This window comes from Dermacentor variabilis, chromosome 1, assembly GCF_050947875.1.
Source record: "Dermacentor variabilis isolate Ectoservices chromosome 1, ASM5094787v1, whole genome shotgun sequence".
In the NCBI taxonomy this organism is placed as follows: Eukaryota; Metazoa; Arthropoda; class Arachnida; order Ixodida; family Ixodidae; genus Dermacentor; species Dermacentor variabilis.
In genome coordinates this window covers 107,999,973-108,027,218 of record NC_134568.1, presented here as the reverse complement: position 1 = coordinate 108,027,218, position 27,246 = coordinate 107,999,973, and the positions used below count along the sequence as shown (strand labels likewise).

General features: G+C 44.6%; 1 protein-coding gene across 4 annotated transcripts in view; it reads right to left on the bottom strand.

The window, feature by feature from the left end:
• LOC142582731 (phosphatidylserine lipase ABHD16A) overlaps positions 1 to 27,246 on the bottom strand; it is a 141,929-nt gene that overhangs the window by 41,365 nt on the left and 73,318 nt on the right. For 3 of the 4 annotated variants that reach the window (XR_012828474.1, XM_075692731.1, XM_075692745.1), the window contains exons 19-20: positions 21,727 to 21,773; positions 4,655 to 4,862 (exon numbers count right to left, since the gene is read on the bottom strand). Coding sequence is in view for 3 of the 4 variants with exons in the window: in XM_075692731.1 (XP_075548846.1) it covers positions 4,686 to 4,862; positions 21,727 to 21,773 (224 nt within the window). In the remaining variant the exon portion in view is untranslated. The remainder of the gene's footprint in view (positions 1 to 4,654; positions 4,863 to 21,726; positions 21,774 to 27,246) is intronic. The other variant, XM_075692754.1, reaches the window with a different exon arrangement.

Genomic DNA, 27,246 nt, shown 5'->3' with positions numbered 1-27,246 from the left:
CTATTAAGAGGTGTGCTCTAAAAACATGCGCTTCTGAAAGGTATGTCGTGCTATAAAATGGAGCCATGAAAATGTTGCCATATTATATTATTTTTGGTGGTTCATTGCACATCCAAATAGGTAAGAAATAAGTGTAGAAGGTTTCGGTCAAAAATATATATTAGAAAAAGATATGCCTGTTGGCATAAGAAAAAACTGAAAAAATCAACAAAAAATCTGAAACACCTATAGCACTCACAAACATTCCGGAGAAAAAATTCCCCAATTTGTAACTCATCTCCTCCTGATTCTTGCTTTTGTCTAATTTTGCCCATGGGAAATCTTTCTTTATTTTTTGAGCCCCCCCAATAAAAGCAAAGCTTGTATTGAGCAAAGCTTGTATTGGGGGGGCTCAAAAAAAAAAACAGTTGCTCCCAGAGCAGAGCAGCTGTAGGAAAGGGCAGTTTTATAAGTTGACAACTGCGCCGGCACCAGAGCGCGAGTCATTAGCAAGGATTCCAGCTGCATAGGCACGCACTCACGCCCTGTGTGCAACCAGTCAGACATTTTGCTTCCACTGGGGAGGGAAAGGGCAGGAAAGGTTTTCACGTGTGCTGTGCCGGCTTCGTTTCAGTTCAGTTCCTTCTCGTAAAAATGAATGGGACGACAACGCGTTGCACGTTACCCCAACAAACTGGCAGCCTTCGACAAGCGGCGGCGAGAACTCGCCCGTGAACGGGCTTGCTGTTGGCGTGCCAATCCAGCCGTTATAGGTGTAATAGGTGTAAAAAAACACAGGGAAGTACCGTTGAACTTCAATATAACGAAGCTGGTAAAATTGGTAATCTCATTCGTTATATCGAAAGTTCGCTGTATTGAAATTTGATTTTTTATGCAAATAAGTACAGTCACAGATAATTTTTCTGCACACGGAAGGAGCCGCAACATTTTCCGAATTATCAGGCAATCGAAAAAACCGCATTTAAATTAGAAAGAAATGCACTTTGTTGAGTTTTAAAGGCAGTGACGAAAGATACAGTTTCATGCAGTGTAGACGATATGTTCACATTGGCGTTATGAATTAACTCTCATTCCCATGAGGAAATGGTAGTTTTTCAAGTCTTGGAAAAAAAAATTATTTACCACTGCAAATAATATTCCAGCACATATTACAGCATAGCATATTGTGCATAATGAAGTGCTCCTTCCAAAAACATGTTGCCAAAAAATTTATTAGGTAAAACATGAAAATTCTAGAAAGCGCCATTTTTGCTGCCAGTTGATAAAAACAACAATAAAAAAACTTGATATCTACAAAAATATTAATATCAAAGGAAATTCAGAATAAACATTTTAAAGATAAATAACCCAGGAATAGCATCTGAAAAAATAAATGCTCAGTACACAGTCGTTCTTCAGATACAAAAAAGAAACTAAGACCAGTTCATCGCTCATGTCATGCGGTGAAGCAGTTCCTGGATTTTGTGAAGCATACGTGCGCTCTGCACTTTTCCCACAAAACGTTTGGTTTTTGTTATACTTTGCGGTCCTCGTAATACATTTTGCAGTTCTGCTTTTTTAGCATCTTCTGAGGATGGTCCGATGAGAAGTCCAAGGAACGTACTTCACCAGTTCGTCTAAAGTCCTACACCTCATCGAGGATTGATCGCTCTCAGCGTAGCTGGGCAACTACAAGATTATGCATCCAAACATTTCTGTTTGCATTTTTGCAGATTGTCTTTATCACCTCTGCAGAGAAGGAGAATAGAAAGAAATCCCACACCGCTGTAAACTGTCTTGCGCTGATCCATAGTGCTGGGCAGAGATGTGGTACGGGCAGCCTTCTTGGTGTGAACAGAAGTTTCTTTGCTGCCAATGGCAACACATCATAACCAAGCGAAGTATGCACCCTGAATATAATCAGTAGAGCTCTCAGGTCGTGCAAAAAGGTTGGAAGATAAGCGCGCACAAGGAAGGACACGGCTCAAGGCCGTAAAGGAAACTTGCCGGTGAACAGCTGCGGATGTCCCATGCTGACTCAAAACATTGTTGCCGTCAGAGCTCGAATCTGCTTTGCTGTCATCTTCCGAATCAACTCGAGTCCTCATCACCAAATTGAAGTGCGGGTGCAGCATAGTTTCGAGCACGACGCTTTTCTCACGATGCATCCATGCGGAACAACGCCATGAGAGCGACTTTCGATAACTGCGCATTGACACCGGCAGCCTTCCTTGCCGGGATTTTACGGGAGAAGCGAAACCTAAACTCTTGGAAACTGCAACTGGTCGGAAAAGCCAGGTCCACATGTTGGACATGCAGCGGACCTTCGGAAATACATTTTGGCGGAATAAAACGACTCACACTTCAAACCAAAGCTAGTGACCAGTGAACAGCTGGCGTCATTATCACCGCTCAACTGTGTCTGATGGCACAGCCGGTGATATAATTTAATTCTTGACTTGCTGGGAGTCATTTGATTACAAGATTTTGATGCTAGTGCAGTGTAATCGTATGCGGCATGCTTTTTTCTCGAACACGGCAGAAAGTGACAGCCACGCCTCTTTTTGCTACAACATACACACGTTAGTTCGCAAAAACGTCTGTCAAAACTCAACACCGCCAGAGTGTGAAAACTTGAACTGATTCTGAAAGTTCAGTGCCTGTTCTAACTAGTGGATGGCCTTAAGTGGATAAGAAACGGCTCCAACATGTTGAAACGGCGACCTAAAGCATCGATCACTGGTGCTCGATTTGAATACGCATGGTAACGAAAGAGTTAAGCATATCCAGCCACAATTTCACGTCCACTCCGCCCCAGTGACTGATAGTGTTGTTGGCAGTAGAATGATGCAATCAGCTTGCTCCCATTTCCCTTTGCTTGCCTGGAAAAACAGCATTCATCAAACCTACATCCTCCTTGGCTCACCATCGCACGTTTTCACTCGCATGGAAAGCATACAGCGTGTGAGCGTGACAGGATCTTATCACAACTGGACTTAATGTGGAAAATAACGGTACTCTGTTTAGACAGTCACTCTTAGCTGCGTGACACACGATTTGTGAGGAGCGTTTGCAAGCAGCCACTTGTAATTCAACTATTTGACCATCACTGTACACAGAAGTTTCTATTTATTTTCTCGGTATTCCTTCGCGATGGCAGTGAAATTTTGTTGCATTGAAATCGCATATAAAAATACATCATTACATTGAAGTTCTAAATACATGGTGTTCAATACACAAGAAGTTATGAAAAGTTCAATGCTTCATTAAATCGAGAATTTTATTATATTGAAGTTTGTTATGTCGTGGTTTAACTGTATACACAACTTGTGCATTTGTATGTTATTAGATGAAATCGGTGTGTTCATTCCCTGTTTTGCAGACACTGAGTGGGGTTTCAAGTTCCCCTATATTTTTCTTCGAAGAAACGACGCAGGAATGTAATTCTTGCTGAAAAATGTTTTACAATGAATTGCAAATCTAATTAGACAAAAGAATGTTCGACGGTTATCATACTCCCTAATGCAACCTTTGAGCGCAGCTGTTCATGTGTTTTCATTTCGCGATATATTGAGGCAAAGAATTTGAGACCGAAATCACTGCACCATCTGGCAGTGGGCCAGTGCCGTCAGCGCCTTCGCAGAGGGAGAGGCAGTATGGGAACGCTGGCATGATGAGCAGCATTGGAGCCCGCTGTGGAAGAACATGATGACGAAGGAGAGAGTGATATATTGAGGCAGAGAATTTGAGAGTGAAATCACCACACTGACTGACAGCGGGCCAGTGCCATCAGTGCCTTCACAGAGGAAGGGGCAGTATGGGAACGCTGGCATGATGAGCAGCGGCAGTGGAACCAGCTGTGGAAGACGACGACGAATGCACAAGCAGTGGTACGAGCACATTTGCATGGTTGCGCCCAAGGGCATCAACGAGCCAGCTGTGGAAGACAACTACGAATGCGCAAACAGTGGCATGAGTGCATTCATGCGGTTACATCGAGGGACGGTGACGCTCAACCCAGGAACGGCCGCCTAAGAGCTGCGCTCTAAAAAAAACAAAAAAACAAAAATTTGACTATTTAAAAAAAATTAATTGGCTACACACTTTAACTTGAGTTATTCCTTATATATAACATCTCGATGAAATAAGATTGCCTTGTATAAGAAATTGCTTATAACTTTGTAATATAATCTATAATAAGTCAAATGGCTGCCTTTTCACACATACATTAATTTGTACCAATATGGTCAAGTACTACTGTTGCATGAATGGGCTTTGTAGCTGCCATGGCTGTAACTAGAAAACTTTTGGAAGCTTGAATTAGCAGCCTGCATCTACGGAGAGACTTAAGTGGGAAAACAGTTACCATTATATAGTAGACAACGTTAACTTCATGAAAGTCATTAGCCACCACAAGGTCTACATGCTGCATCATATCAAGAAGGGCTCTGCAATTATTTTGTCAGCTAAGCTTCACAAAACAATATAAATATTGCAGACAGAGAGGTAGAGAGTGGAAGGGAAGGAGGCAGAATGGTAGGACTTGTCATTCTCAGCATGTGCGAGCATGTCAACAGTGCTACAGCAAGATTAATAAAGCCAAAAACAGATGTGCCCAAGAAAATTGCACCAGCCACCAAAAACAGCAGTGCAGAGGTGACAAAAGAGCGCCCACCAGCAGTGGTAGCGCTGGCGAAAGGCCCTTTTCAAGGCCTATCTCCCGAAGGGGGTGGACCGCACATGTCGGCTGACACGCGGCAAAAGCCATCCGCACCTCGACCGTTGGGGTCAGCTGCCTGTATCAGGTCCCATGGAGGCTGGAACAGCCCTGACGGCAACGGTGTGCAGTGGGTAGAGTTGAAGTCCACCATGTGCTTGCGAGCCTACAGGTGTGTCAAGGGACAAGAGCATATAACCAAATTACACAAAACTTGACAATTATATTTATATACACAAAATTACTCAAGTAGAATCTGGATAGCATGTGCATTCCAAAATGAAAGTCGAGTTATATGTAAGCATACAGTAATAGGTACTAATGGGTACTATGCACGCAGAGCCAGACTGCAAAGACCAAATCAATGTAACGGTAGTATTTCAGAATTGAACGAGGGTCATTTTAGGGTCAGAGAAGAATATTTCAGCAATTGTTGACTGTAGGCACAGCATGTGCAGCACTTTATCATTGCTACCAGAATCATGGAACATCAGTATAGATGTGCAAAGAAATGGGTGCACATAACTGTCATCTTTTTCACTAATGCTAAACACAACAATTTAAAGGAACAATGATGTAAGGGTGGTTAAAAAATTGTCATCACTTGCTCACTGTATATAACAGTATGCACTGCAGACTGTCCAGACTGACTGTTACTGTAAGAAATGGAATCTCTCTTTTTGGTGTGCTTTTGACTTCGTGTCAATCACAGAACACATGGTGATGAGAGAAAGCTAAGCAGACTATGGGCAGTGCAATACATACCTTCAAGCATGCACATGACAAATTCCAAGCTCTAAACATTAAAAATATCCATCTCATAAGTTTCACACTGCAGCATATATCACATTTGCTAGCATGCAACTTTACATAAGCACGCGCAAACATAGCAAGTGCAAAAGGTAAAGGGGGGGTTCCGAAGCGCATATCTAAACCAGTTCATGCCAAGTGCCCCATGCTCGACCATCTCAGATTTTCTTTTAAAATCACGGCTATTTATGGTCTTTTAATAAAATAATCAGCTGAAAAAAAATTTGTCATGTGATACAGCTTTAAAATTTGATTATGTACGTGGAACATATAATACAAGCAGGTTATTTCTGTATGTAGTGCTGCACAACCTTTCCTGTACAACTTATATATTTCATCTACAATATTGTAACGATGTGGGATCGACGAGGATGTGGAGCAGCATCACCAAGAAACACACTTCATCAGTCGTCAAAGAAAATCAACATCTTCGTCTCCACGCTTAGCCTAAGAACCCGCGCTAAATGTAGCCCAAGTGTCCAGCAGCCGGCTCATTGTGGAAGGCGTGTAGGATTTCACGTCGAAGCCATGATGGAACAACGAGTAAGTAGTTGCTTGCTGCCGCTAGGTGAGAAGTTCTTCTTGTAGAAGACGTTGTGGCGCAAGCAGTACGATGCCAGCCCTCTTGCAAATAGCCTCGGCATGCTGTTGGTTCGTTCTTCCAAGTAATCAATAAGCGGTAGCAATTCAGTGTCATTCCGTTGCAGGCGTGAAAGATCAGCAGTGTCCACGAATCCCAGAAAGTCCGTGTTGTCGTCTTGTACTGCCGGCTCAACAGGAGACCGAGAAAGGCAGTCGGCGTCTGCGTGCCATTTTCCCGACTAGTATGCAACAATTAAGTCAAACTCTTGGAGTCGAAGACTCCAGCAGAAGGATTTTTCAAATTAATGAGCCAGCAGAGTGAATGGTGATCGCTAAAGATGGTGAAAAACCGACCGTACAAATACGGCCGAAATTTCAGAACTGCCCATCCCATTGCGAGGCATTCTTTTAAAGCGAAAGCTTTACTGGCCGCGAACTTGCCATTTCGCCGTGGCAGTGCTCCGAGGAGGCACATGACGTCACTACGTGCGCCTCGCCACGGATATTTCTCTATCGCTTCCTAGTCACTACTGTGCATGCGCCACTAGTAGCACCGAGCCACAGGTGTTCCACCTCTGCGCAGCGCCGCGCCTTTCTGCTGCCGCCATTTGGTATGATGTCACACCGCATTCCTCGTAGTTGCGCTCGCCTCTGCTCCCTTTGCCAGTTGCGTCACATTTCTGATAACATGTAAGAGGATTGAAAAGGAGAGCTCGCGTGCGCCACAACCACAGTTGAGGCAGCAGTATGGACAGCGACAATTCTGATAAGCAGGAGGAGGCCTGGAATCGACATCGGAACGAGATGAAGAGGAAATGAATCGCCCAGGAAACAGACTAACAGTGCGCCGAACGACTGGCTAAACGCCGCAACATAGCTAGACAACCAGACTAACCTGGACTTGCAATCAAGATTAATCAAGGCTGCTTTCGCTACATATATCCTGGCACAGCCGAGCTAAGCCACTGCCAATTTTTTCAGTGATGCAGTAGTTGGCCTTGGCTCGGGATAGTGTCCTACTGGCGTAAGCAATCACCTTTTCACTGTCGTCCTGCCATTGTACGAGCACCGCACCCTAGACTGACATTACTAGCGTCTGTATGCAATATCGTTGAGGCATCTTCATAGAAGTGTGCTAGCATGGGAGGCGCTTGCATGCATTGCCGGCGTTCGTGAAATGCCTCCTGCTTGTCTTTGCTCCAAGTAAAAGGGATATCTTCTCTGGTGAGCTGTGTTAGCGGCCATGTGATGCATGAGAAATTCACAATAAATCGCTGGTAACATGCACAGAGTCCTAGAAAACGCCGCATGTCCTTTTTGCCTGATCGGTCAGGAAATTAGCGACGGCAGCAATTTTATCCAGATTAGGTTGGACTCCTTGGCTACTGACGACATGACCGAGGAACTGGAGCTTGTGAAAACTGAAATGGCACTTCTCAGGCTTCAAAGTGAGACCAGCAGGGCGTATTGCTTCAAAAACAGTTCTCAGCCTTCGTAAGCGTTTGTCAAATGTTGTAGAAAAGACAATCACATCGTCCAGGTACACCAGGCATGTTCGCTATTCGAGTCCAGAGAGCACAGTGTCCATTAGACGCTGAAACGTTGCTGGTGCCCAACATAAACCGAAGGGAAGTACTTGAAATTCATTAGGTCCATCGGGCATCACAAAGGCGGTTTTCTCACGGTCTCTCTCATCCACTTCCATATGCCAATAACCGCTTTTCAAGTCTATTGACAAAAAGTAGCGCGCGTTTCGTAACCTATCCAAGAAATCATCAATACGTGGCAGTGGATAAACGTCCTTCCTTGTGACCTGATTGAGCTTCCGATAGTCGAAGCAGAAGCGCAGGCTACCGTCCTTCTTTTTTAGTACACTTACAGGTGATGCCCACGGACTATCTTATGGTCGAATAACACCATCTTCCAGCATCGTCTTCACTTGTTTTTGTGTTGCTTCGCGTTACTTTGGGGCCACATGATAAGGGTTTTGTCAAATGGCTCTGGCATCGACATCAGTAATGATGCTGTGTTTGGTAAGTGGCATTTGACCAACTCTTGACGCAGATGAGAAACAGCCCTGGTACTACTGATTGATGAGTTCAAGAAGAAAGTTTCGCTCAACGGCTGTTAACGCCGGATTAACGTCTACAATCGGCGCAGCTGTGTGGATTGTAGAGGTCGCCTGCTGCGCTAAGTGGCAGTCATGTATTTGTGTTACTTTGTCGAAATAAGTGACAGCAGTGCCTCCAACAATGTGTCGCCGCTCCTTACTAAAATTCATCAGCAAGAGTTCGGCGATTTCGTCGGTTACATTGATAAGTGCTCTGGCAATGGAGACGCCGCAATTCAGGGCTAGTGCATTGATGTGTTCAGCAACTCCAGTCCCGTTCTGCAGGCTGTCAGAGTGCACGGGTACGAGAGAGCAACTCTGCAGCAAAAGTATAACGTTGTCCGCAGCAATACGTAAGCGAGGTTGTTGTTGCTTCTCATGGGTGACATTACCTGAGCTCGTGGCAAACGTAACGCTTCTGTCATGGATGCTAATCACGGAGCCATACTCACGTAAGAAATCCATGCCCAATATAAGTTCCTTGCAACACTCAGTAAGGATGACGAGGGTGACGACGAGGTTGAACCTGCAATTAAGAGTCGGGCCGTGCATTTCCCAACAGGTGTCATCAACTGACCTCCGGCGGTTCTTATGTTGGGCCTGTGCCATGGTATCTTCACCTTCCTTAGTTTGTCGGCGAGCTGTAAGCGCGTGATTGAAAAATGGGAGCCAGTGTCAACAAGGGCAGCTACTTGGAGGCCACCAATGCGAACAATGAGGTTGGCGCTGACAACATCAGTTTCGCCTTTCGTTGTTGCATCCGTCATATTCTTCATTGTATTCGGCGCCTTCTTCGTCATCGGAGTCTTCATGTAGTCATTTGTCGATAATGGGGATGTGGAGGGGATGTGCGGATAATGGAGTAGTACTGGCAACCTCACCACCGGAGGTCGCTGCGGCTAGTTTCCCCGTCAAGGGCTAGGGGACCTGCCCCTAGTGACGTCAGTAAAACTGTGACGAGTCGGCGAATTGCAGCGCGCAGGCGATGGAGAAGGAGAACGTGGTCGGGGCGTCGTTGTATTTTGCAGCTGACTGTTCACAGGAGCATCACTGTAGGTGCGTCGACCATCATGCAGAGAATAGGCATAGCTGGCAGGAAAACTTGGGCATTGAGCGGTGCAATAGTTGTTCCATTTGTGGCAAACTTGATAGACGTGTTCAGCTTCGCCACAATGGTAGCACACTGGTTGTCGGTCGACGGTGCGCCACAAATCGATTTTCCGATGCTGATAGTTTGGCGGCAACTCTCCATGGAACCAAGGAGCGGCGTGCGCATCTTGAAGATACGGCACTGTTTGTGCTGGCCTGATTGGCGGGGTCAGTAGAGTCGACAGGGGTGACGATGTAGACTCTGTAGCGTAGGTGATGTTCTAGTTGTGGGTATGAACGGCGTCAAAGTTGTGTTGATTGGATGGCAAACAGCCTCCACATAAATAAGGGGCCGTGGCACATTACCACAGTCTGGCGATGAAAAAGCTTGCCGGACTTCTTCCTCGACCACATCAGCTACAAAAGATAACGCTGGCGCCGATTCTGTAGGCGCAACAAATTTGAGCTGTCAAAGCTCTTCTCGCACAACCTCTCAGACAACTTCACGCAGAGGCCTGTCGTTACTCGCAGCCAGTATGGAAGTGTTCGCCACCGAGTTACTCAGGTCATGCTGGCAGTATCGTTGCTGCAAGGCCCGTTCAATGGCTGTAGCCTCTTTTGTGAAATCCACCACCATTGTGGGTGGATATCTCACAAGGCCAGCAAACAGTTGCCCTTTCACTCCCCGCAAGAGATACCACAGCTTTTTTTCCTCTGACCCCCCCCCCCCCATGTCAGGGTCTGCCCTACGAAAAAGTTGGGCCATGTCTTCCGAGAACATAGCAATGCTCTCATTGGGCTTTTGAATGCAGATTTCAAGGAGACACTGCGCATTTTCCCTCCTGTCGATGCTTGTAAAGGTATCCATCCAGCAGCTGTGCACAGAAGTCGTCCCACGTGGCAAAGCTCCTCTCCTGGTTGACGTACCATGTACGAGCATTGTCCTTCAGATAGAAATAGACACCCGAGAGTTTGTCCTCCGAGCCGGTCTTATAGTTGTACTTGGCGACACGCTCGAACTGGTATAGCCAATGCTGGACAATTTCAAAGGCATCACCATAAAAGCTCTCCGGAACCACAGGATCTGCAGTGTTACTTGCGATGGAGCTGCGGTGGCAATGATAGTTGCAGGAGGCGAACGATTCCTCGAGGTTTCTTGCAGGGAACTGGACTCGGGAGCTAGGCCTAGCAGGCGACGACTGAACCGGTGGGCTGGTGTTTTGATGCGCGATGGCGATTCCGGGCTCGATCGTCGGCTCCGCAAAGCATGAAGAATACCCCGCACCTCCACCAGCGTAACAAAGTGGGATCGACAAGAATGCGGAGCAGCACCACCAAGAAATACATTTTATCAGTCGTAAAATAAAATCAATGTCTTCTTCGTCTCCATGCTTAGCCTAAGAACCCGCACCACTTCAACCTCGTCCCCACTGGCACATACCCGTGGCAATATAGTTGCCCCAAATATAGTTGTGTCAATACGTAGCAGAATTGATAGGTAATGTCCGTAGGGAACAGCTTTTAGGCGCCCTAATTTATTAAGATAATCTGTTGAATTGCCAATTTTTCTCAAGGGCTCCTGCAGGCAGTTTCACAGATATTACGACATCACCCGACATAATTCAACCGAGGAGAGCGCACATACTATATTGTCTCGGCATGTACCCATAGTTTTGGTTGCTGGCTCTGTTCTCTACGGCAGGGGTTCTCAAACTTTCTGGCCATGGGGAACTCATGAGTGCGTCGACCATATGGCTACTGTGTGAAGCGCCACATGCCATAAATGACATCATCATGCAAGCAAAGTCTTGGACGTGCAAAAGCTTTTATTTCTTTGCAAACAAATATAACAAATCACTCGAACTACGGAATGGTCTTCAATATACCAATTGCAATGATAAACTTGAATGCTCGCGTCACCTGGCATTACAATGGTAACCCCACATGCATCAAATGCTTGTCAGGCATTTTTTTATTACAGATAAAGCAGAAGACAGTGCAGTCCCATAGTAAACCTGCCTGTGTTGAAACTGCACCGTGCCGACACCGATGCGCATGAACCACAACACACTACATTCTGTGGTTTTACGAGTCAAAACCACAATGATTATGAGGCATGCCATAATGGGGGACTTCCGGTGATTTCAACCACCTGGAATTCTTTAACGTGCACCCAATGCATGGCACACAGGCGTTTTTGCATTTCGCCTCCATCAGAAATGATGCCATCATGGCTGGGATTTGATCCCATTCCTTCAGTCTTAGCAGCACAATGCCAAAGCCACTATGTCGGCATAGAAAATGCCTGAACTACAAATGATGTGTGAACAAGCCTCACATGTCCATTACATATGGTGTTTAAATGGCCAATGTCTGCAGTACAATGTCTGCAATGGCCTTCTGTCTGCAGCATAAGTCGACCAGGCAGGCTCCACTAAATTCAGCAGTCAGCAGTGGCTTTCAGCTTGCAGAAATTCCAAGCTGATTCCCACTTATATGTTACAAATTGTCCTTACTGGAAGCACTCAGAGTGGCCACCGTCGGCTCGCAAATCACAGTGGCAATATTTGCATGCTGCTGTCACAGGGTTCCCATGCTGACTATCATAGTGCAGATGTGGTGTGCAACAGCTTCATGAAGGGGAGATGTAGGTTTCAGAAAAAAAATAAATTATTCGGGATATAGTGCTGAAAACTTGTATATATATGTAATGTTATGTGCTTATGTTGAACACAGTCCCTTTTTGTTTATCTCCTCTAGTTTAAATTTTATGCTAGCTTCCTTTATATACCATATTTACTTGCCTAATGAACGCACTCGCGTAATGATTGCACCCCTAAATTTTGTCGTCAAAATTCGATTCCTTTTTTTTCCCGTGTAATGATCACACCCCAAACTTGCTGCAGCGATATGTCATGTGCCAAGTGTGGCGCTTACCATCTGTCGAAGGCTAGGCGAAAGACTAAGACATAGCAAGCGGTCTGCAAGCACCAAACATTCTTAAGCAGATGCCCAATTTCATTTGTTTCATCACTTGCCGAACTTCCAGGGAAAAAAAAAGTTACAACCAAACTTGCCTTGGCTTTATTATTTGTAGACTTTATAATGGTTGTGGTCAACAATAACAACAAAAAAGGTGTCTTTCAATTCCTCTTGTCTGCACTCGTGGGCACGTAACAAATGATGAGCGGCAACGATAGTAGCCACGTTTACACCGATACATTACATGTGTACCCTATTCATACACTGACGCTTGTAACACAGCTAAGATATTCACCCACCCTTAGCGGAAACGTGCCGTATTAGGATAGTAGTGAAGACAAATGCGCAGTTTTTGCAGCATGCCCGCCATGCGTTTCTATGTCACTAGCAGCTAAGTGCGCCCATCTCCGTTTCTGTCCCCTCAAAGTGGCCATGGCTACGTTATTGCCGCAAACTTGCCAATATTAACGATATTATTCGTTACTGATACGGAAGAACCTGTTTCAATGCACGTAATTTACACATGAGAAGAAAAAAAATACTGTTCGGCGTGTTCGGCTTGCTCCGCCGGCCGCCATTTTTTGTTTTGGTGTCCCGCACTGTTACAGCGGCAGCCGCCTGTTTGTTGACCTGTTGTCTCGCAGCAAATGCGGGATAAAAAAAAATTATTTATTTTCGCGGAAAATTTCTCCCGCGTAATGATCACACCCCTGAATTTGCATCAATTTTTTGACAAAAAAGTGTGATCATAATGCAAGTAAATACGGCAATATCAGCAAACATATTCAAAACATCAGTTCCTGCAATTTTACTGAATAAGGTATCAATGGCTTCTGTATGATTCAAGGAATGTCCTAAGACCAACCTTATTGCTCTGCCTTACCTAGAACAAGAGCTGTCTGTTAAGCACAAGAAGAACACTCAAGTTTTAATTTCAACCTTACAAGCATGTAACATTACCTACACGTACAAGTTTTCAGCACCATATCTTGAAGTATAAATATTTAAAAAATCCTTGCTCTAAGACCAACACCTCCCTTTAAATCTTTTGCAACTACTAAAATGTACAAATTTTCAGTGCTTTTATGTTTTAACATATTATTTAAAGATGCCGTAGTTCCAACGTATACAATACATAAAAATATAGCGTGATCACTCATGCTTTAAATGGATGTAGATCAGTAATAACTGCTCAGTTCTTACATGCAACTTATTACATGCAATTCTTACGTGCAACTTCAAAGAAGTCTCTCAAGAAACACAAAGTAATAATTTCCTATTTTTAGTTAAGTACTGAGTATAAGTACTTATTGTTCAGCACAGGAGCCGAGGGGCGAGGTGGACAACCAGCAAGGTGGAAACCGAAAAGTCTTTATTCGCACTCCCTAAAGCCCCTTATATACAAAGTCCTTTCATATTGTAGCGCCACCTTAAGGCCACAGGTGGCGACCTCTACATCCCACTTTTTCATTTTTTATGGGACAGGTCCCTACAAGTCCAACCGTCGCAGTAGTCTTGCTATACAATCGCTGCGAGTCTGTGTCAACGTTTCCTGCAGCGTTACTTCTGGCTGCGTTGGATCTTGTTGGGGTGCTGCAAGCTGCATGATCTCGGGAGGGACAGGCAGAGAAGCTGCTAGTTCAGCTGGGGTCGCTTCCAATGAATGAAGTACCAGGTGTCGATGATTATGCTGAAGGATGCCTCTGGGAGTTTGAACAAGGTAGGACCATGGACGCTGAGCCTGTGAGAGCACTTCACCATTGCAGCGTGTGTCAGTGACCCATAAATAGTTTCCAGGACTCAGAGGGGCCAATTGGCATGACAGCTAGTTTATCGCTTGCTGTGCCTTGTTCCAGGAGTAATTTTCCCTGAAACTCGTGTGGCATGGCAACGACGGCACCAGTTGTTCCAGTAGTTTCGGGAGACGACTTTGTAATTTCCTTCCCATCAGGGCTTGAGCTGGGGAAACGCCGTTGGGACCGGGCGTGTCACAGTACGACAGTAAGGCAAGGATAAGGACCTTTGAAGAGCAAGTCTTTCACTGTGCGCACCATGCGCTATGCCTCTCCATTGCTCAGGGGGGACCTCGGCCTGCTGGTCTCGTGACGGAAGCCGTACGACTGCGCAAACTCGGCGAACTCGGACACAAACTGCGGTCTGTTATCAATCCGGACGATGTCCGGTATGCCAAAAGGGGCAATACAGCTCTTGATCGCCGAGATGACTGCTGGTGCTGTGGTGGACCCCACGGAGACTACTTCGGGAAACCTGGAATAATAATCAACAATCAGGACATAATCGCACCCTCTAAGCTGAAACAGATTGTTGCCAAGGTGCTGCCATGGTCTGTCGGTTGTCACCGTGGACAACATAGGCTCAGAACGCTCAACTCAAGTCTCGGCACATATGGCACACTGGGTCACCATATGCTCAACATGCATGTTACAGTTAGGCCACCAAACAGACTCCATGGCCTGTTCTTGGAAGTGGTGCACTCATTGATGCCCTTCGTGTAAGGGAGCCAGAATGTCCTGGCGCAAGGCTGAAGTAATGACAAGTCGTCAGTCCAGCAGAAGGCTGCCGTCATATATTCTCAATCTGTCCCTCTCCTTCCAAAATGGAGTGATCTGCGGAGGCACCTGGTTTTTGTCTGGCCATCCTTTCATCCAATACGTCATGACCGCAGAGCAGACTCCATCTTGGGCTTGGTGTATGCGGACATCTTCTAGCCGTCTTGCTACAAGAGGTGGCAAATCAAAAATCAAAATTAAATTATGGGGTTTTACATGCCAAAACCACTTTCTGATTATGAGGCACGCTGTAGTGGAGGACTCCAGAAATTTCAACCACCTGGGGTTCTTTAACGTGCACCTAAATCTAAGTACATGGGCGTTTTCGCATTTTGCCCCCATCGAAATGTGGCCGCTGTGGCTGGGATTCGATCCCGCGACCTCGTGCTCAGCAGCCCAACACCATAGCCACTGAGCAACCACAGCGGGTAGGCGGTAATTCCTTGAACTCACTGACAAACAACTCCAGGGTGTCTACTATGCGAGTAGCTGGCAAATCAGAGGGAGCTCGTGACAAAGTGTGCGCTGTAGCTAAGTGCTTTCCAGGCGCATATTTTACCATGTACTGATATCGCATCAGTTTTATACGCATTCATTGTATGCGAGGCAGCACGAGTTCTAGGTCCTTGTTACCCAAAAGGGTGACCAGAGGAAGATGATCTGTCTCTACCTCGAAGCTTAGGCCGCAAAGGAACTGGTTGTACCGTGCAATGGCCCAAATCACCGCAAGACCTTCCTTTTCTGTTTGACTATAAGATATTTCTGTCAGAGTAAGCACCCTTGAAGCCTATGCTACAGCCCGTTGAGTACCTTCAGGCTGGTCCTGTAGCAGTAAAGCTCCCAGACTGTAGGAGCTGGCATGCAGGGATACCACAGTGTGGTAGCAAGAATCATATTTTGCCATGCACATGTCAGAGCTCAACAGCAACTTGAGGCATGAGAAGGCCTTTTCTTGACTGGGACCCCAAGTACAGGTGCTGTTCTTGCTTAGGAGGGAACGAATGGGCTCCATAACGTCGGATAAGTGACGTATAAACCATGCGATGCTATTGGTCATTCCCAGCAATCATCATACTCCGCTGGCACTGGTCGGTGGCGGCAGATCCCCGACATCCTTCACCTTGTCCGGGTCTGGCGAGATCCCATCCACCCCAATCACTACTCCAAGGAACTTGACCAAGCTGACCCAAAACGCACACTTCTTTTCATTAAGGGTGACACCCTCCTCCTCAAGGTGAGCTAGGACTGCAACCAGACACTCGTCATGCTCTTGACCATCTTTCCCGAAGATTACAATGTCATCAATCAGGTTCACAACCCCAGGCAAGCGCTCAAGAACCCTCGACATTAACTGCTGGAAATACTCTGGTGCCGTGGCTATACCAAAAGGGAGCCTCTTGTAATAGTACCGGCCCAACGGCGTTATAAATGTTGTTGGTTGCTGGCTGTCGGCTTTCAGCTTCACCTGATAAAAACTAGACCGCGCATCCAACTTGGAGAAAACTTGCGCTCCACCCAACTGGCCAAGGATTTGTTCCACCGTCGGCAAGATGAAGTGCTCCCTTTCGATGACTTCGTTCGGCTTCATCAGATCGATGCAGATTCTATAGCCACCCGATGATTTGGGCACGAATACAAGCCCGAAGCACCACTCAGTTGGCATCTTTACCTTCCTTATGACATCCTGCGACTCCAGGTCATGTAGCTTTTTCTTGACAACTTCGTTTAAAGGAAATAGAATCCGGCTTGGGACGCTCGGGGAAAATGGATGAGCGCCGGGTTTAATGTGAATGCGATATTCGGCTTGCCGAAATTTTCCCAACCCTCGGAAAATCTTAGCCATGGGGGAATGGACGCACTCGGCAGAATCCAGGAAGTGAACAACATCAAGGGCTTCAATTGCAGGGAGCCCAAGCAGATGAGTGCGCTGATGATCAACCACGGACAAGGTCTGCACTGTGGACTTATCACTCCACTGTAACGTTGCTTTAAAGGTACGAAGAATGTGCACTTCTGGCTCGGTGGTCTCGGTTGGGGTGGATTCCATGTCAGGCATGTCAGCGTTAACGGCGGGATCCCACTTCTGACACCATGTTCAGCACAGGAGCTGAGGGGCGAGGCGGACTACTGGCAAGGCGGGAACCAAAAACAATCTTTATTCCCACTCCCAAAAGCCCCTTATATACAAGGTCCTTTCAGATTGTAGCACCACCTTATGGCCACAGGTGGCGACCTCTACATTTATATATAAGTATAAGTAGTACAAGTAAAAAATCTAAAATAGACAAAGTATGCACCTGGTTCCTAGTTCCCACTCCCAAAAGCCCCTTATATACAAGGTCCTTTCAGATTGTAGCACCACCTTATGGCCACAGGTGGCGACCTCTACATTTATATATAAGTATAAGTAGTACAAGTAAAAAATCTAAAATAGACAAAGTATGCACCTGGTTCCTAGTTCACAACTTTCGTAAGTCAGATCCCGCAAAAAAATTATTCTGAAGATTCGTTGGTGTAAATACTAGCCATAGTGATGCCCCCAAGCTATGCGGGAACACAGCAGCAAGTACCCAATTTTATTTTACATCTTTTAGGTTCATGAAGCAATGTTTGTCAGTTGAGCGATTGTCTGCAAGCAAGGTGGTCTAGTGTGCGTTCAACAGCTAGAGCCTCACTTGCTTTGTTCAGTCCCTGTACAGTGCTGTACAGTAATGTGGCGTGTTGCACAATATTGTACAGTAATGAATAAGAGCACTTCACACAGGTGGTGTTCGAAATGTAAGAGATTAGACAGCTACTCAAGCTTTGGTCAAAGGTCAGTCTGAAATCGGCCGGATGCTCTTGTGTGAGTGAAAACCGCACATGACGGGGAAGATTGCTCGTAATAATTTGTACATAAGCAGTTGAAGCACTCATTGATAAAAGCAACCCACGGTGGGGAAAATGAAGTTGCACTTGATATTAGTCTAACACAATTATCAAAATTACACACACTCATGAGCATCTACTGTTGTTTGACACATTGTTAAAACAGCCTATACATTGGAACAGAAAATTGACAACTCGAGAGAAGCTTCTGCCTACACTGCTACTGTAATTTCATAATTATGTTGCCGAGTTGGCCAAAGCATAAATTTTGCATCTTTTTATTGAAGTGCTAAGAACACTGGAGACTGGTTTTGACGATACCAACAGTGGAAGTTTTATTTTTCTCACCTCCTCAATCTGGCGAAAATTGTAAAATTTGCCAGATATTTAAAGTTCAGTCGTCATTTAAGACGGTGTATGAGATTGCTAGAAGAATTCCAACGGAAATGATCAATAATGTGTAGAAAAACTTTAGATCAAATTGATTGCTTTCCGTAGGGGCGATAACTAAAGAGTTAAATCCAAAATGCAATGCAACATTTCATCTCTAAATTGGTAAATTCTGGAAGTGAATGGGGGAAAACGGAATGGGGTAGGATTTATTCTAACTGCTCACGAAACACTAAATTCTGTTTGCGGTTCGAAAACTGGCTTCAAGGAACCCACTTTTAGAAACCCTGCTCAAGGGAAATGCCGTATTTACTGGTATAATGATCGCAAGTTTATTGTAAAAAAATTGTTGCAAATTCAGAGGTGCCATCATTACGCGGGAGAAATTTTACACGAAAATAAACAAATCATTTTATCCCGCATTTGCTGCGCGATGACAACAGGTCAATGAACAGGCGGCTGCCACTGTAACAGTGCGGGACACCAAAACAAAAAATGACGGCTGGCAGAGCAAGCCGAACACGCCGAACGCGACTTTTTTCTTCTCGCAAATACATTATGTGCATTGAAAAAGTTTCTTCCATATCAGTAATGTATAATATCGTTAATATCAGCAAGTTTGCGGGAATAATGTAGCCATGTCTACTTTGAGGGGACAAAAACAGAGATGGGCACGCTTAGCTGCTAGTGACATAGAAACACATAGCGGGCATGCTGCAAAAACTGCGACATTTGTCTTCACTACTATCCTAATACGGCACGTTTCCGCTAAGGGTGGGTGAATATCTTAGCTGTGTTACAAGCGTCAGCGTATGAATAGGGTACACTTGTAATGTATCAGTGTAAACGTGGCTACTATCGTTTCCGCTTGTGATTTGTTGCGTGTCCATGAGTGCAGACAAAAGGAATCGAAAGGCGCCGTTTTTGTTGTTGACCACAACCATTATAAAGCCCTTGGTTCTTTCACCTGTTTTAGTACTCAAATGGGCACGTTTCTCGCCAAGCTATCTTTTTGGGATGCATGAGCTGTCACACAAAGCTTTGTGGCATCTGAAGGTTTAGATGCTGTGGTCACAATGATGGTGACACCGTGTCGCATTTTCTCGCAGATAAATATTTTTTTGCATTATGGTGCATGCTTTCAAAATGTAGTCTGCTTCCCTGGGTAATACACATTTAAGTGCCATATATTTACTAACCTATTTGTGACTATGTTCACTGTTCCTATGGCACTCAGTGGCCGCAGCTTCTGCAATAATCTATTTTGGTTCATATATAAAACTGTCCTAAATTATTTTACTACGAGGCGTAGTGAGGGACTCTAGATTAATTATGACCACCTGTGGTTCCTTACCGTGGGTAATGCGACCGCTGTGGCCGTATTTTTGCAATGTTAAGAATAGTTGGAGGAGAGTCACATAAAAGTAATCAATTACTGTTTAGTTATTAGTCTATTACTTTAGCGGGGCATTAATTGGTCATTGTAATCAATTATATTTGTGAATAAAGTACTTGTAATTGTAATCAGCCACTTTTTTTTTGTAATGTGTACACGTCTGACCCAAAGCAAAGTACCCACAAGTGTTTTAGCCTTCCACCCCTATCAGAATGTGGTTGCCACCCTAGAAATGATCAGACTTCAGTAGACTCCATTAGCACAAATGAAGAATGTATACGCAAGTACCATTATGAAGTAACGTGGAATTGTTATTCACTAAAGTGACAGGGACCATGCTCTCATGAAAAAGGCAGATTGTATTCTGTATGTGTAGCACAGGACAACTTGGCTGAGCTGTCCACAAATCCGTACTCAACCCAGGTCCATGTTTTCGCTTGACAAGCTGGAGACGTGGTTCAAGGCTCCTTCAATACCACATGCCGTAATTTTGACCTTCTAAATAACTATAGCAACCTTATTAGGGCTGCTTTCATGCTAACACAGTTTACATTAATCCCTTTTAAAAACTTACACAATAACTTCATAGCTTTACATTACCAAAGAAACTTCATTGGGGCTGCCTTATGCTAAAGCAGCCTCTTAACAGTTAAAAACCAATACTAAAGAACGATGCAATGACAGGTCAATTTGAATGTTGTGTTTCAATCATTTCCTTTCAGTACACCACTAAATCTCAAAAAAATTTCTCTTCATTCATGCAATAATATTGTGGTGTTTAGAGATATACTGATTTGGCTTGGGGTCAACAGTGCCTAGACCTTAAACACTGCAATTGCTTAAATTTAAAGCAGTCCCATGCCCCCTTTTACTCAAAGGGGTCTAGAAAAAAAAAAAAAGATAACAGCAACAACATGGAAGCAAATGTTGTTGCTGTTATTTTTTTGTGTATCCACAAGAAACAGGAACAAATGTTGAATCAAAGTCTAAGCTATGCATTCCAAATTGCTTTAAATGGACTATGGACAATTTGCTGTGGGATATTTACTCCCCTCCCTTTATTTCCTTGCCCTTTCCCTCCGTGCAGATTTGCCAATCAGAACTGCCACTGATTGACTTCCCTGGTTTGCAATACATCTCTCTCTCTCTCTCTCTCTCTCTCTCTCCCCCTTGTTATTGGATACCAATATCAGAGGAACTTGAGCAGTAAAATGGAGGGCTTCGTGTTGAGGGTAAGTGCAAGTGACTTCGCAGTGAAAAAAAGAAAAAAAAGCCCAAGTAGAAGCACAGAGATTAAATCGCTCACATGGTAGAAAAACGACGCACACAGCAAGACCCGCAGCAGAAGTCTCTCAGTACTGATCAAAACTACCTACTTCCGACTTACTTGGGACCACAACAAAGACAATAATTTAGTTATCTATATTTTTATGTTATGCCACTACACCAGGCAATTTCATAATGTGGAAACAAACTTGTTATAACTTGCCTGTAGCAGGTAGTGCATATCTCAGATCGAATGGATTACTTGAAGGGGCGGACCTTACTGGCATGATAAATTGCAGTGTACGTAACACTAGCTCATTAACAGAGTTTCGCTAAGAAGTTTCTTAATTATTCACTTTAAGGCCATATCCTAAATGTGGAACTGAAGCCGAAAAGTAATGAACAGTAATCCATATAGCTAATATTCTGTGCTTTGCACCAGTTCCAAGGGTTACGTCCTCAAACTCTGTTACAAATTGCAGCGATGTTAAATTTAACACTAATCAATACTGCAAAAATGCTGTGCTTATAGGTGTTTGCTAGAATATCAATGCATATCACCACAGATTTTGAGGATGTATTTCTTTAAACTGGTGCTGAGCAAACGATTTCTGCTAAGTGAGTACTTCGTTAGTGCTTGGGTTCAATCCTGCAACTGCTAAGTGTGCCCTTAAAAGAATTCAAAATTAATTACTAAAGGTTTACTCATTAGATAACATAACCCTGTGTATGTAACGTCTGTCTACAGTAATCCAGCTGCTTTAATAAATCTGTTTCCGCCTAAACAACAAATTACCTGATACTATAACAACAAAGCGCACAAATGGAGCGCCACATGCAAGAGTCCAACGGAACAGTCTTAGAGCTGAAGCATTTAACATACTACATTTATCAGAAATTAGTGGCAGCTAATGCTATCACAAGGGTGGTTTAGAAATGAAAGAATGCAAGGCATAAATGATATTACCAAGAAGAGTATCAGCTGTATCTTGACATCAACATTCAGGCCATCTCCTGAAAACAAGTAAATATTGAGAAAATATAAATTTTAATAGAAATGACATAATAGAAGTACAGAATGCATGTGGTGAAGCAATAAAAGGCAAGGTCTGCACAGACATACATATTCAACTCAGCTGCTCATCACTATGCAAATTAGAACTATAATTTTCAGCATGCTTTTGAGCAAAAATTGAAAGCACACATTAACAGAGTAGAAGGATATAATTCAATGCCTTTGTTTTACAGAAATAGATACTATAGGAATGTCCAAGCTGCGCTTGCAGTAGTGTTTAGGCGCATTCCATTATGCGCCTTACCGCCTTCACAACTTATTAGGTGATGTCATTGTACAAAAGGCTAAAGAATGCTATGCTACAGCAATGCTCTTGTTGCAAGAAGACATGGGCAGTATTCTCAAGCGATCAGTTTCCAAGATTTCCCATTACTCAGCACTGGGCACGTCCACCTATATGGCTGACAGTGTTTCTGGAGCTGTGCCCACAGTGCTTGCTGTCAGATGTATACTTCAACGCGTCCAGCACCGACTTTGTAATAAAAGTCAAACTGTCTCCGAAAACGATAGCCCGAGAATACCGCTAAAGGATGCCCACGTAGTATACAAACACCATCTGAAGACTGAGTGGAGTGGAAGGCTGCTCATCAGGCTGAAACAAGGCAGGCTCGAACACCCACTCAGACTTTAAAAACATGCTGCTCCATGAGTGACAAAGGCTGCAGTTTAAGACATAATTGCAAACACCCACACATGCAAGTATGTGCATGTGCGTGCATTCATGAATGCAGCAGTTTATTCTATTGCTGTTTCCAATTATAAAAAATTCCAGACAATAGACAAGATAATGGCAGTGGTGGGCATCAGAACTATGTGACAATTGTTATGTTATTATTCAGCTTAACATGCTAATTAATGTTTAATCACCATTAGGGGGCATGCTGTAAATGCAGGAATGCAGTCAGCCAGTGGGCAAAGCATACTAATTCTGTAGAAATCCTGTGTGTAGTGCCTGTCCCCAAAATATGTGCTAAAATACATTGGCACTGCAGTAACATGCTTCTGCAGTGCAAAAAAATATAAACTGCAGCACTAATGCATATTGCTGCACATTTTGAGTCGGCATTTCGCAGAACTGGTTCTGCTCACAGGATTTTTCACACATAGGTGCATGCTTTGCCCAGTGGCCGATTTATATTTGTAATTATGACACAAATTCTGTTGTCTGCCGCTCCTATGATGACCAGCAAAAATTATCCTTAGCATGTCTAAAATAGCCTGTTTATAATAACAGAGAGTCATCATTGAAACATCCCATATATAAAACACCAGGGTAAACACACATCACAGAATAATGTACTAGAAGCTATTGAGCTTGGATGTGCCCAATGCAACCCATCCAAGTGTGAGCTAGGAAGATTTAGAGAAACTAAATTAGGAATAACGTTCCTGTATGAGAAAGGGAATCTTTTCACATAATGCCTAGGATACCTTCCAAACAATGCTGGTCTTCAGATTTAATTTTGCAAAGATGCTGGGCTCTTTTACAGTTTAATTTTGTTATAATAAAGTTGCCTCTATGACAAAAATATCTTCATTTTAGGCTGGAATTTGTTATATGCATATATTGATTACACGCCAACATCAGTGATTTTACATTTGCTTCGTTACCTCCAATAATTTGTTATATTCATGTTCATTACATCAAGGTTTCACTGCATTCTTTCACTGCAACATACGCCTTCAAATGAGCAATTTTAAGTAGATGTTGGGGTCTCATATTCCCCAACGTTCCATCTTCCCCACATGACAATCGAGCAATGGTGGGAATCATAATCATATCTAAAGCAGCTACAAAGAGATTGTGCTACTGCTCTATTATCAGGGCCAAATGATGAAATTAATGAGAGTGCAAGGAGCAACTTGCTGGCTTGAGGATGTTGGCACACATGGAACTACACTCGAACCCACTTAGAACAATATTCAAGTGCCAAGAAAATCCCATTGTTTTAACCAATAATGAGCGTTTTTCCAATTCAACTATGCTCCCAACTATGCTCCCAGCTGCAATCAAGCTGTGCCGCCATTACCGCAAGGCAAGTGTGCGAAGCGAGTACGTGATCCTTTGTATGATATGCGGCAATTTTCTGAGCTTGACGAACTGAACAATAATTTTGCACGTGTTCTGGGCGATAATATTAGTTAAGGAGACACTTCAGCAGTTCATTTCATGAAAAAGACTGCAAGCAGCTTTGTATAAGAAAACGATTCCGTGAACTAGTGCTCAAGAGATAGGCTTAGCATTTGCAACGGGTCTCGCACCAGGCACTTGTTCTGTTGAGCGCACAAACCCAGCATGGAATGTTGCGCATGCTGTACAGGTGTGGCATGCAAGGTCAAGCTAATTTTAATTAAGAAAGAAATACACTATGTCACCAGAGCCATCACACAATTCTCGCTGAGTGAGACAATCCTGCAGTCTGGTACTAACAGCATGACATCAGTGCCATAAACATTCAAGTCGCAATTGCCACCCTACAACTAACTGAGAAGTTTCGGTGCTGTTTTAATCTACCAGTATGTATATGCGGGGTTTTTACCATTGGCTGACGGAAGAGTTACCGTATGCGTTGCAGAAATAGCTGTATGGTTACGTGGGGCCAAACAAAAAGAGTAATGCCGCCACACAGTCCATTGGAATAAATCGCACGAGACTAAAGCAGCACACCTGTGGTGTCGCATTATACAGAACTCAGTCATTTTTTTCCATGCAAACAGATTTACATACCTGACATAATGTGTTGTGCCCACTCCCTTCCTGCACCCCCATGCCATACCACATGCTACATCTTGAGAGAAAAACAATATCTGCCCTGTAGTGCACTCGCAGTATGCAAGCAGAATTTTTGCAGGTTATTTGTTCAGCATGATGAGCTGCTTGTAGTGCTTGCTCTTTATTGAGCACAAGCACATGCACACATATGGTAACAGCTTCACTTGCATCAAAACTCCAAACAACCTCAGAGTTAATTCCGAAAAAAGTTCCTGCTGCAACACATTTGACAGCCACACGTATTCACCAGTTGGATCAAAGTACTGGCCAAGCTATTCAAGAAGAAATGATGGCACATCTCTAAAATCTTGGTTCAATGAGGTCACATCTGGCATGTTGCCTTTGCGTTGGCACGATTACTTTGCATGAGGCTCCTCCACTCCACAATGCATAAAGGTGCCACGGCAGGGTTTGTTGACTCTCTGACACGGCGCAGAGACCACTCCTCAATCAGAGCATCAACAAACATGGGTTTATTGCCCCAAGATACACCACAGTGCGGCAGTCAGGGCGCTTACGGACAAAGGCTTGCCACAAGACCGATCGAGCATACGCACCCGCTGCACTAAGGCTAACTGGGTAGTCCACCAAGCGCGAGAACGAGAAGTCACAGGAGCAAAGGTCCTATGTAACCAACTATTTGCAGGCCTGTGAGAATCTGCCACAGCAATGAAGCCATGAAGCGCTCAGATGATAACTCGGGTGAAGAGTGCGTCCAGGGGCTGCCACTCAGGAGGGCAATCAGGGCACGCCCCGGTGATGTGTGCTCACTCGGTGACTCGAAGCCGGGAAGGAGAAGCATGGTTTGCACGGGAGATTAGCTCCAGGGCGCTATGTCTGCCTTGCTGCCACTGGAGCGGCAGTTCCCGGAGATCAAGCTACACAGCACACGCGAGCTGGGGGATGAGGTGTGGGAAGGCACCTCGATCCCAACGTCAATAAATGAAAATAGTGTTATTGCTACACGTGAGAAAATATGCGCATGCTAAAGCAGGGATGATGAGAAGCTACTTCAACACAGGCAACAACAAACGAGAAAGGGATGGGAGCGTGGGCCCATGGGCATCTTGCCTGTCAAATTTAGTTGAAGCGGTAGCCACTAGAGGGGTTGCTTACTGGAAAAAGGTCCATTATTATAACCGGGTTGCACGAAAAAAAAGCTGAGGGGACAAAAATTCAAGCATTTTAACTATACAGAAAGAATAACAGTCACACCCACTTTTAGCATTACGGGGTGTAAGGGGGCTCCCAACTATTTTTAGTTTCCAGGGAAAATTTTTATATGAAGTGGGAAAATGTCTGTAGAAAGGAATCAACCTCCACATTGGAAAACTTAACATGGGTTTCTTGAAAAAAATTCTTATTTCACTAAAGGTGGAAAAGAGCATTTTAACGACTTGCAGATTTCACAAATCAAAAAGCCTATCACTTTTAAAAGTAACATGTCGTACCTCGCCAAAATTTTTTCTTTACGCTTACGCCACTAGTACTATTGGCCGACGGAAAGTTAAATTTGTGTCACCCCCAATATGTTTACGAAAAATTGCCAAACTTCGGTTTTTGAGCAACTGCTTCCGACTGACCCCAAAATTAGTGTGATGATGTGGATAGTGGCATGTGGCAGTGACAAGACCAGCTTGGAACAACGATTGTGTTGTGGCAACAAGAAGAAGAGAATTGGTGATGGTGATTGTGGAAGAAGACCACGTGCCACCAACAAGGAAGCGGCGCGCAGAGCGAGCGGAAGTCTCGAATGGCAGCTCACACAATGGCGGTTCAAGGCTCGATGACTGACGACTGGGTGTCCTGCTACCGTGCAGACCTGGTCGGAGATCCCACTCGTGGCTGGGCTCTCCTGCGTACCAGCAGCCTGCTGTTATAGCGGCGTGGTGCAGTGCTTCCTGCTGGGGACTGGAAAGCCTGAGCTACCTGCCTGCTGAGCGAGCCCGATGACGGGCGGCCGGGTGTCCTGCTATCGTGCGAACCTGGTCGGAGATCCCACTCATGGCTGAGCTCTCCTGTGCACTAGAGGCCTGCTGTTACAGCAGCCTGGTGCAGTGCTTCCTGCTGAGCACCAGAGCGCTTGAGCTTGATGAGCCCGACCTTCTAGAGGCTGTGGCGTTGCAGGCCAGGCGTTACAGGCCAGCTACAGCAGTGGCCTGCTGTTCTGCCGACCTGCTGTTCCCCTGCTTCCACGTCGCGACAAGGTGAAGAGTGATGATGATGGCATAAGACGTAGCCGTCGCAAGCAACACACTAGATGTCTTCAAGTGTCAGACGACGCAGCGATGCACTACACAACGACAACTGTCATGGTCACCCCAACGCCGACGCACACCGGCAAGTCGTGATGCATGAATGCAAGGCACATCCTTATATAGAAGGACAAATGACTTCCTACTTCTAGTCTGCGTGTATGTAAAGTGTCTGTATCGTGTTAGCGTGTCTGTATAAAGTCTGCGTTGCATGTAAAAAGCTCCCGTCTGCTGTGCCGTTATTAAAAGGATCCTGGGCCCAACGGAAACAGCAAGTTTGTTTCCATCACAATTAGTTTCTTTTTTTTGCCATTTTAGCTAATGCAATGAGGCCGAAAAATATTTCTGACAAATCTTCAGAAGGTTTCTCACAAAACTAAAGAA